We start from the raw sequence: 12,023 nt of genomic DNA, 5'->3' as shown, positions 1-12,023 counted from the left end.
TTTTATACTTTATTATCAACGGTATTTAAAAAAAAATTGCATTTCATTTCTAATGCTAACCAATCCCATGTCATGATTTTAAGTCACATCTTCAAATATGGAGATCAAATAGAGTTTTACTGTCTCCTACCCGAAAAATGTTGTTAAAAAATTTCTCTAACTTAAAGACAACATTCTCAGTCTTTAACCCAAATTGGAGCCTAGAGTTTGGTGACTTGGGATCATCGATCACATGGCCTAATTGATAGGACATGATTTCTATGCCTTATAAGAATATGTATGCATTTATTAAAAAAAAAAAAAAATTTTTAAAAAAAAAAAAAAAAAAAAAAAGGTCTTCAAAAATTTAAAATTCGTTGCATATAGTAAGTTATTAAAACCTGTTTGAGCCCTAATTTTATTGTGGAATACATTTTGAAATAGCTAATTAATGGAAAGTATGTGGTTAAAAGATAAGGAAAATTTTTGGGTTTGCTTATAATATTATTTTATTGAAGAATAAGTTGTTGAAAATAAGAGAAAAAATGTAATTTGAAAAAATAAATGGAAACTAAACAAGGGCTTAATATGCCAACTGTTTGGATCGGGCAATTTGAAAATAGAATAATGCTATGTAATCCCATTGAAATTACAACTTCCTGTCTAGGTAGCGTTAGAAGAAGAGCTAAATCAAATGTGAAATTAAATGAGTCATTAATTTCGTTTTTCATTTAATGTTATATTAACACCAATTAGACGGGAGTTGCTGTTACACCTCACCACACATGGCACCATGTGGCCTACCCACTATAGCTTTCGACCCACTACCATCGAAGCACCTCGCATAGAGGGCGAGCCTCCAAGGCCAATGCTAAAGGGAAGCGGCCTCACAAACCAAAATCCAAGGAGCTTTACAATGTCGAATCCAAGGCTTCGTAGCGCAATGAGATTTTGAATTTATGCATGAAATATCTTTGGAATGATTGACGTGACCTTTGTAATGAGTGTAAGTGTCTTATCTTATCAATAGGATACCTGCCATGTGTAAGAACATTAAATGCGCCAAAAGCTAGGAAAAAAGATGGCTAGGCTTAGATATTTAAATTAAGGAAATGAAGCCACGTGTATGTTCATCCGAGGGCCACAATTTCACTTGCATTACTATAAATACCCCCCCATGTAATTCTTGAAGACTAATGCAACTTTGGACACAAAATACAACTCTTAATGTAACTCTCAATACTCGAAGCTACTATTTGTATTCTCTCTTGTTGATTATACCACTTTGCTTTGCTTGAATAGAGTTGTTTGTGAACGTTAATTATTACACGATCATGTAGGAGAATTTATTATAGTAAAATCACTGGATCTTCATGTTGGATCATCAAGAAATTTAAGAACTATAACGAAAATGTACCTGAATCAGACATGGTTAATGCAATAGTTGAATCTTGCTGTTTAGTCTTCCAAATCAACACGCAGTCCGTAATTCTCTCTGGTGATGGGAAGCAGAATAGAATAAGCAATGCACGTGCGATCTAGGAACCATAACCATATTTATATAGTGATGCCCTTTAACCTAATTCGGCCCATTATAGAATTAGGAACTTGGACCCAATCTCTACACATAAAATATCCACACTTTAATTGGATGCATTAAAAATCAAAATATCGAAACCTTATTAGATCACTTTAACTGGGTTTAACTGAATTTAATATCCTTCAAAACACACAATAATTCACACATATAAGCCCACATGATCGATTTAAAAATTCCTTACAATTTCCCACTCGGGCTATGTGTCGCCTTATAATTGTGCATTAAACATAATCTTATGAGTACTTAAAATTTTGCTATCATTACCAAATACATTCCCAAACAATCCGGTCCATCAATCATATTAATATAGGATCAAAGCGGCTTTCACTACTTTCATTGTAACTAAACCTATCAATGGTCACGTATACTAATATAATTAAATGACATGGATCAAACGTGGATGTGCAGCATGAAAATTACATGCGAAGTGATCTGTAACATGCCTATTTCTAACTGGTTCACCTTAATACCTTAGTGAGATCATTTTAAACAAGTTCAAAAATAGTAAACCAAAACTTTATAACTGAAAATAACTTTAACTATAAACCATATCCAAACTAACAGTACATGTGTCCAATATGAAAAGTAAAAAGACAAACTCCTACCGAAACTAGATATCTTCAAGAGACATTACACTCGTATGAGCAGTGTGCTCATGAAATACTTTGAGTATCAATCCCTTAGTAAGCGGATCCACAACCATGGAATTTGTCCCAATATGCTCTATTGACACATGTCCACTCTGAACTCTTTCTTTAACAGCCAGAAACTTGATCTCTTTATGTTTTGATTTCGTCAAGCTCCTGTTGTTATTGGAATACAGTGCTGCTGATTTATTGTCACAAAATATCGTGAGTGGTCTTTTTATTTTGTCCACAATACGTAGCTCAGTGACAAAATTTTGCAGTCATATTCCATGATTTGATGCCTCATAACACGCTATAAACTCCACTGCCATGGTAGAAGTAGCAATAAGTGTCTGCTTAACACTCTTTCAGGAAATAACACCTCCAGCAAATAGATAGATATAGCCTAAAGTGAATCTCTTACTATCTTGGCATCCCGTAAAATCGGAATCAGAATAACCGACGATCTCCAACTGATTCGATCTTGTGTATGTGAGCATGTAGTCTTTTCTTCTCTATAAATACCGCATGACTCGTTTGGCTGATTTCCAATTATTCATTCCCATGTTACTTAAATTTCTCTCTAACATCCCAACAATGTACGATATATCCGGACGTGTACAAACCTGAGTGTACATCTGACTTCCTACAACTAAGAAGTAAGGAATTTTCTTCATTTCTTTAACTTTCAAGTCATTTTTAGGGTACTGATTTAAACTGAACTTGTCTCCTTTAGCCACATGAGTGTTACCTGATTTACAATCTTGCGTGCCATATCTTTTAAGTGTCTTTTCGATATAACTCTTTTGTGATAACCCAATAATACCCCGAGAACGATCTCGCTATATCCGAATTTCCAATACAAAAGAAGCGTCACCTAGATCTTTCATCTCAAAATTCTTTGCTAGAAATCTCTTGGTTTCATGTAATAAGTCTATATCGTTGTTGGCAAGCAATATGTCATCGATATATAAAACTAGAAAAATATACTTGCTCCCACTAAACATATGGTATATACAATCATCGACCAAACTCATCTCAAAATCAAATGAGATGATCATTTGATGAAACTTGTAATACCATTGATGAGACGCCCGTTTGAGTCCATAGATGGATTTTTTTCATTTACAAACCATTAGCTTTGCATCTTCTGATATCAAGTTTTTTGGTTGTACCATATAAATTGTTTCATCAATGTCGCCATTGAGAAACGTTGTCTTAACATTCATCTGATATAACTCAAGATCAAAATCCGCTACTAATGCCATTATAGTCCTGAAAGAGTATTTCGAAGAAGTCGAAGAAAAAGTCTCTTTATAATCGACACATTCTTTCTATGTAAAGCCCTTTGCGACAAAACGAGCCTTATACCTCCTACATCACCATTCGAGTCCCTTTTGATCTTAAATATCCATTGTAATTCATGGTATTGAGCTACTTTTGAGAATTAGAACTTTCCATGGCTTGATAGAAGTTGATCGGATCATCTTCCACCATTCCAATGTCAACTTCATGTTCTTGGAGAAATACGATGTCATCATCCGAAACCACACTTCTTCTCTCTCTAATGGATCTTCTTAATGTCATTACTTCTTGAAGCTGTAGGGTTTGTTCTTTTGGAATAATTTGTTGACCTTGAGAGAGAGTTACGACATTAACTTGATCCAGAGTTGCTTCTTAAACAATGTCAGAGATAGAAACCTAATCATTATCAATGGCAATTGGAGGAATTTCAACATATTCCTCCTCATAAACAAAGCCTGTAACTCTTTCTCCCTCTGCAAACTCAACATCCAAAAAAACCTAGCATTTCCTATTTCAAAAATTCCCTTAGTTGTGGAATCATAAAACTTGTAACCCCTGGACTTTTCAGAATATCCAATAAAGTAGCAACTTATGGTCCTTGTGTCCAGTTTCTTTTCATTTGGTTTATAGAGCCTTGCCTAAACTGAACATCCCCAAATATGTATATGCTTCAAACTAGGTTTCTTGCTCGTCCAAAACTCATAAGGGGTTTTATCGGCGAACTTAGTTAAAACTCTGTTGAGTATATATGCTTTGATCTTTAATGTTTCACCCCAGAGAGATTATGGTAAGGTAGAATGACTAATCATATTCCTCACCATGTCCTTAAGTGTCATGTTTCGTCTCTCAGCAATACCATTCATAATGGGCAAACCTGGCATAGTATACTATGGGACGTACCGCATTCCTCTAGGAATTTAGCAAGTAGCCCTGGACATTGTTAACCTGAACCATGATATCTGCCATAGTATTCATCCCACAGTCAAATTTAATGCTTTTAATCCTTTTGCCGTGTTGGTTCTCAACTTCAACTTTATAGTTTTTGAACACATCCAGTGACTGTGATTTTTCATAAATAAGATATATATAGCCATCTCTTGAAAATCCATCTATGAACGTTATAAAATATTGTTGACCATTTCAAGAAACCCTAGGGAGTGGTCCACAAAAATCCGTATGTATAAATTCTAAAATGTTCGAAGTCCTATTGGCTTAAAATCTCCTTTTATTGGTTTGTTTTCCCTTTATACAGTTGACGCACAAATCATAATCTGTGAAGTCAAGAGAGTCAAAAATCCCGTCAGACACAAGTCTCTAAATTCTCCTCTTGGGGATGTAACATAATCTCTTGTGCCACAACGAGGCAAAATTCTAACCGGTTAATTTTCACTTTACACCTTGAGTACTTACATGCAATGTTTCATTAAAAAAAATAATTGTATCAATTAAATAAAGATTATCGTAATCTGATAAAGAATTGAAACCAACAAATTTTGAATCATGAAAAAAAAAACTAAATTTTCCATTCCCAAATGAACAAGAATAACCAAATTTGTCCAAAGCAGAAATAGAAATCAAATTTCATCTAAAAGATGGTACAATAAATGTTTCATCAATATCCAAATAAAATCTAGTCTTTAATAATAATCTAAATTTTCCTATTGCATATGCTTCCACCGTCTTGCCGTCACCAACATAGATGTATCTTTCACCATCGCTTGATTTTTGGCAATTTAGGCAACCCTGCATAGACACACTGATGTGAATTGTTGCACCAGAATCTATCCACCATGTATGTCTAGGTATCGAAATTAAATTTACCTTTGAACAAACCAAATAAAGAAGAATACCTTTCTTTACATGCCACATGTGGTTGTTGGTACAGTTTTTCTTCTTATAACCTGCAACTTCGCAAAAGAAACAACCACCTTCAGTTGGTTCCTTATACTGTTTCTTTTGCGATGCTATACCCGCAGCTTTCTTATCAGTTTTTCTTTTCTTGTTCTTTTTGTCCTTAGAGGTGGTGGCTAAATGAGCATTTTCTGTCTTCTCATGTTTCAATCTTTCCTCTTCCTGGACACAGTGAGAGATGAGCTCATTAAGGAATCATGAGTCCCTCTGACAGTTGTAGCTCATCTTGAATTGACTGAAATGTGTCGAAAGGGATATCAGAATCAAGTGCACCATCAAGTCTTCAGATAAATTCAACTTGAGTGTCTTTAGTTTTGAAGTAATGTGAGACATTTCCATAATATACTCCTGAATGTTTCATTTCCCTTTATATCTCATTGAGACAATGTTTGCCAAAAGTGTACTTGTTTCAGCCTTTTCATTCTTGGCAAACATTTTCTCAAGATCATCAAGTAAACCCTTAGTCGTGGTCACCTTATCGGACATAGTACCCTGGAATGCTTCTGGAATACCATGTTTCATGACCATTAAGCTTATGCGGTTTGATCGTTCCCATTTTTCCGTCTCTCTCTTATCATCAAATGTACTCTTATCAATAAGTGCAGCAGATTGATCGACCCATAAAACAAGGTCCAAGTCCATGACTCCTAGAACAATCATCACGTTCTCTTGCCATACCCTAAAGTTTGTGCCATTAAGTATTGGAATTGAATTGATGCTAGTAGAGATATTAGCTGAACCTAAAACTAAATTAGAGAACAATTAATTGGAGTAGCTCACGAGAACAATTAATTGGAATAGCTCACATGAATATCCTTAATATGTAAATAATAATAATCTCAAATAGTGGCAGAACCCATCACAAAATACCTAGTACAACATTAATATCTAGTCTTTGGACAGAAATGTTAACTTGTAAGTGGTACTCTTAGTATAGTGATCAAGTATTGAAGATAAAATAATATATCAATCAACAAACCTTTCTTTGGACCGACTTATTGATCATATATTAAACCAAATAATTGCCACATGTTTATCACCACAGATGTTCGCGTAAGTCACCTAAATATTGACATTTCTTTGGGTCGATCAATATTCTCGTGAAAAACGCATGCACAAACTCCTTTTAATATTCTAAGTTAATTAATTTTCACAAGAGATGTTGCTTTAGCAACAATTAATTCACTTTTGAAAATTATATCTCTTAAAAGAGTCCTTAGTACCAAAATTTGAGAAAGAAAACTACCAATTTTGCATATTTTGTTTAGTTTTAAACTTTAGGGGCCTAAGGATTAATAATTCAAAAATATATGGGGGTAAAATTAATTAATTCCAAATTTTATGGGCCAAATTAATAAATTTAAAACTTTAGGGACAAAAAATTAACCAATTCAAATCTTTAGGGGCCAATTAGAACAAATTAAAATTTGGGGGGAGAATTTGAATTTATTATTAAACTTCGAGGGCTTAATTATAAAATTCAGAATTTTAATGGCCCAAAGTTAATTAATTTCTAAACTTTAGGGATTGAATATTAAACCCAAAACTTAAGGGCCCATATGAATGTATTTTAAAATGTTAGGGACTAAAATCTTAATTTTATAACCCTAACCCTAATTGTAAGCAGAAGCCTCAAGTTATCTAACTTACTAAGCAAGCCCCTACCCTAAATCATCCAAATTCAACTGAAACCCTAAGGAAAAAATTATTCCTTCTTTTTCTACCCTTGGTGGCGCTGACCACCAAGACCTCCATGTTGGGAGGGCTGTCGCTAGCAAGAAAACCAATTTTTTTTTTAAACTTGAAAAAATCTGTAACCCATAAAAAAAATTCGTAATCCAAAAATTTTAAAGAATTCATTCCAGATCCAGGAATATAACCAAGAATTACATACCAAATAGTTTTCAAATTCAAAAAACTAGATCCAAAATTATCAAATCTGAAAATTTCGAAAAATATTGCAAGAACCAAATTCTAAAACTTTGATTCTCAATTATTCAACATAAAAAAGCTCTGATACCACTTGTAGGGGAATTTACTATCATAAAATCACTGGATTTTCATGTTGGATTATTAAGAAATTCAAGAACTATAGCGGAAGCGTACCTGAATCAGACATGATTAGTGCAATAGTTGAATCTCACGATTTAGTCTTCCAAATCAACACGCAGCCCGTAATTCTCTCTGGTGATGGGAGGCAGAACAAAATAAGCAATGCACATGCGATTTGAAGACCATAATCGTATTTATATAGTGATGTCCTTTAATCTAATTCGGCCCATCATAGAATTAGGAAATTGGGTTTGATCTCTACACATAAAATACCCACACTTTAATTGGATATATTAAAACCCAAAATAACAAAGCCTTATTAGATCACTTTAACTGGGTTTAACCGAATTTGATAGCCTCCAATTTAACACACAATAATTCACACATATAAGTCCACATGATCAATTTAAAAATTCCTTATAGATCATTCCTAACATATTATGCCGGAATCCAAACACCATTGTCTCGTATCAGAGAGCTGCTCCCACGTTCCATTTTGGAGTTTTCTTGACCATTGATTTGTCTTTGCGAGTTGGAACTAGCTCACGTGTACACAAGTGGGTCCGATATCTATTGTTCACGTGACCCTAACCGAAAACAAGGTCAACCGTTGCAATCCAGTGGGACTAAATAACATTAATCACTTTGAAAATATCTTTCACGTAAAGATACGATTTATCTCTTACATAAAATTTATCCTTAATTTGTCAGATCCTTTATTCCTATTAATTATACGAGTGTAATTGACGCTCCCGCTCTTTTTGGGAACTTTTACAATTAATAATCTGGAAAAAATGAAAATCTGTTACAACTTACAACCACATTTATTGAAAGCAAATCAAATCAAAATAATTACAGATTTCTATATTTAATCACTGCTTTCCTATAAATAAAGCACAGACAGAAAATATACCACTGAAGGTGTTCTCTCTGTAACCCTAAAAGACTAAGAATTGACATAAAGATGTGCGGGTCAGATCAGGCCATTGTAACCAAAGGCTCGAAGCTTTCTTCTGGCGTTGTGCCTGAAGCCACAGACGCTAACTTGAGGCCAAACCTACCAGTCGACGCCATTATCAATCTAGATCAGTAAGTTTTTCACCAATGTGTGTGTTTTTGTCACCTTCTTGATGATATTTTTCCAATGTGTTTAATATGGCACTGTTTTGTTTATTGGTTATATAATGGATTTCTTGCTAGTCATTAAGGTTATACTATACAAGATAAGCAACTTCCGAATTTGGATCCTCCATATAACAGATCATAGTGGTGAAAAATGATTTATGTGGTCACCCTTTATGAATCAGAATGCTTTTAACGGGACTGATGCATTTTTTTTTTTCAACAGTGGTGATCCTACAATGTTTGAATCCTATTGGAGAAAGCTGGGAAACGCGTGCACGGTTATGTTCACAGGATATCAATCTCTAAGCTATTTCGCCAACCCAAAAAACTTGTGCTGGTTTTTGGAGCCAAAACTCGAGGAAGAGATTAAGAAATTGCACGATGTGGTAGGCAATGCAACAGTAGAGGGTTATCATATTGTTGTTGGAACTGGATCAAGTCAGCTCATTCAGGCTGCATTATATGCCCTTTCTGATCCTTTAAATGAACCAAAGCCTGTCAATGTTGTATCGGCTACTCCTTACTACTCGGTACGTGTTATCTCATCCAAAACCTTAAAACTGTTAGAGATACGGTATAGTTCGCATAAATTGACGGAGATTAAACTTAAGTTACTGCTTTATGATTAGTTTTGACATATAAATTTCCGAATATCAAATTAAAGTCAACTAATCAGACATAAAATGAAGTTTCTGCTGTGGCAAGACAAACCTTGTCTCTTGCCGAGGCTTTTGTTGGTTGAATATTTAAGATCTCCTGACATGACAAACATGGTAACATTGACATACGGAAAGACTAATAAAATAGCATAAAAGTGCTATTAAATTACCATGGTCGGTGGTCACTGACACGTATCCGTAAACTTCACCGACAATAAAATTGCCAACGAGTTCTGGTCCATACTAATTCGATTGTAATGTTTTTTGCAGTCATATTCAGAGGTGACAGATTTTGTAAGGTCTGGACTCTACAAATGGGCAGGTGATGCTCACAATTTTGATAAAGATGGGCCCTACATAGAAATGGTAACTTCCCCAAATAACCCTGATGGGGTTATAAGAGAACCTGTTGTGAATAGAGCTCAAGGGATGCTAGTTCATGACCTTGCTTACTACTGGCCACAATACACTCCCATTACTGGTCCAGCAGATCATGATATTATGCTATTCACAGTTTCTAAATGCACTGGACATGCAGGATCAAGAATAGGGTGAGTTTCTAAAGAACCTCAAACACATTAGGCAAAAAACTTACTTTTGACTTGCATTTTTTGGGACTTAGCCAATGTACTCCGACCGATTCAATCATGTTCTTGCAAGAAGAAGATCGAACCAAGCGGTGCTCACCGCTATATGTAACTTGCAAATGCATTTCTATCAAAGATGTTTGTCCAAAAAAATTACTTAAAAGCAACTTTACCAACTCTTGAGTATTTTGAATCATGTTCTTGCAAGAAACAGATTGAACCAAAGGTGACCACCCCGAGTGGCTACAGGCAAATTTCTTTTCTTTTCTTTTTTTGTCTTTTCTATTTGTTGATTCTTGGCGCTTTTGTTTCAGATGGGCACTGGTAAAGGACATAAACGTGGCAAGGAAAATGGTGAAGTTTATTGAGATTAACACAATTGGAGTGTCCAAAGAAGCACAACAAAGAGCAGCCAAGATCCTGGAAGTGATTTCTGATAGCTGCAGCCAAACAGTTAGGCCACCTGAATTGGATAACTTTTTTTATTATAGCCAGCACCTCTTGACTGGAAGATGGAAGAAGTTGAGGGAAATTGTTAAGTGCAATGGACTGTTTACTCTACCGAAGTTTCCCCTTCAGTATTGCAATTTTACTGGAGACTTCACTAAGGCACATCCCGGTAATTAATTATGTAACCTATTTATCAAAATCTGGACAATTAAAGTTCAGCCCCGTGTTGATAACTGTAATACATGATGTGGGACTTCCACTATTAGTGGTTTTCGAATATGTTTATGAGTATTGACAAGTGGCTGAACCAACAAGATGACGTTAGGTTTGAAATATATTGACATTTGATTTGTGATTTTTCAACAGCTTTTGCATGGATGAAATGCAAAGAAGATGTGGATTGTGAGAAGCTATTTAGAGGGCACAAGATTCTTACAAGAAGTGGAAAGCGCTTTGGGAGTGATCCAAAGTACGTGAGAATAAGTATGGTGAGTCGGGATGAGGAGTTTGATCTCTTTGTGCGGAGGCTCTCAACTATCCATGAGATTGCAAATGGAAATTAAGGGCTTTTATGCCCACACAAAAGAGTATTGCTGGTTCTACATAGAGTTTTGCACCCATTACTTATATATTTAGGCATTGTGGCGAGGCAGAATTAGATGAAGTGATACAATTTTTTGTGTGCTAGAACTTTCAATATTCGTTTAGTTTAATAATATTGAATAGCAAAATTTTAATCAATGAATTTGAGTTTTGAGTACTTGAATCAAAGGGTAAGCCTATAGCCACGCGTCACTAATTTGAATCCTTTTATCCAAAGAGAGAATATGCACCGGAAAAGTCATGGAAGATGCAATCCGTGTAGCAGTCACTTAAAAAAGCAACCCTCTGATACAAAGTACCCAATTTCATTGAACAGTAATATAACAACTGAAAGGCTTAGTAAGTGAACTTACGGGTACGTTAGAAAGACAATGATTATATCATCTTCCAATTCCTTGATGACATTCTCTACCGTAGCCACTATATCTGCTAATATTCAGAAATCCAATTAGCATGTCAGATTCATGTAATACCATATTAAAAATATTTGCAAGGGAAAGTTCTATCTATCAGCGGTTTTCTGATTAATATCTTTTGCGCATTCAGCAATTCTAACAAGTCGAAACTAAAAAATTTCTTGAGGAAAGATTCCTCCTTGTTTTAAAAATATCCCAAGAAACAGATGCTACCAATCATTAACGGTATGTTATGTTAAAACATACCTTTGAAAGAAGAACCTTCTAGATAATGCTGCAAGAAAATTAAATTGCAAAATTAATGGAAGCAGAGCAGATTCATTATGTTAAATCTCATGTTTGAGTGGTGGGATGGTTTAGAGGACAAAAATCTGTAGCATGAAAACAAGGTTTAAGTACCATTATTTGGGTTTTAAGATCAACTTCCTCAGCCGCTGCTGGTGTGGCTCCAGGTAGATAATTTGATTAACCAAGTGAGTAACTAGAAAATTCGAAGTTAGAAAATGACATCAAATGATAGAATAGAGAAAAACTACCTTCGCTGGCTGCAGTGCAATAGTTCATCAATAATGATGTGAAACTGGAAGGAAATGCTGGAATAATCTCTTCATCTGCCACATTTTGTGAAACTTTCTGTGGATTTGAATCTTGAGCTTTATAAATTGGTGACATCTGATGTGTACAGGTGTCTGTAGAAGTTGTATACTGCC

The 12,023-nt window shown here is 34.9% G+C and overlaps 1 protein-coding gene across 1 annotated transcript; it reads left to right on the top strand.

Moving 5' to 3' along the window:
- Positions 1–8,407: 8,407 nt before the first annotated feature.
- LOC111404892 (L-tryptophan--pyruvate aminotransferase 1-like) lies at positions 8,408–10,903 on the top strand. The gene is made up of 5 exons (XM_023033621.1): positions 8,408–8,562; positions 8,822–9,128; positions 9,528–9,808; positions 10,159–10,463; positions 10,661–10,903. Exons 1-5 carry the CDS (start codon positions 8,438–8,440, stop codon positions 10,855–10,857), a joined length of 1,215 nt encoding a protein of 404 aa, XP_022889389.1. The 5' UTR covers positions 8,408–8,437; the 3' UTR covers positions 10,858–10,903.
- The last annotated feature ends 1,120 nt before the right edge of the window (positions 10,904–12,023 follow it).

Source organism: Olea europaea, chromosome 11 (genome assembly GCF_002742605.1).
Source record: "Olea europaea var. sylvestris chromosome 11, O_europaea_v1, whole genome shotgun sequence".
NCBI classification, from domain to species: Eukaryota; Viridiplantae; Streptophyta; class Magnoliopsida; order Lamiales; family Oleaceae; genus Olea; species Olea europaea.
The sequence above is the reverse complement of the archived record's forward strand: the minus strand, read 5'-3'. Positions and strand labels throughout refer to the sequence as shown.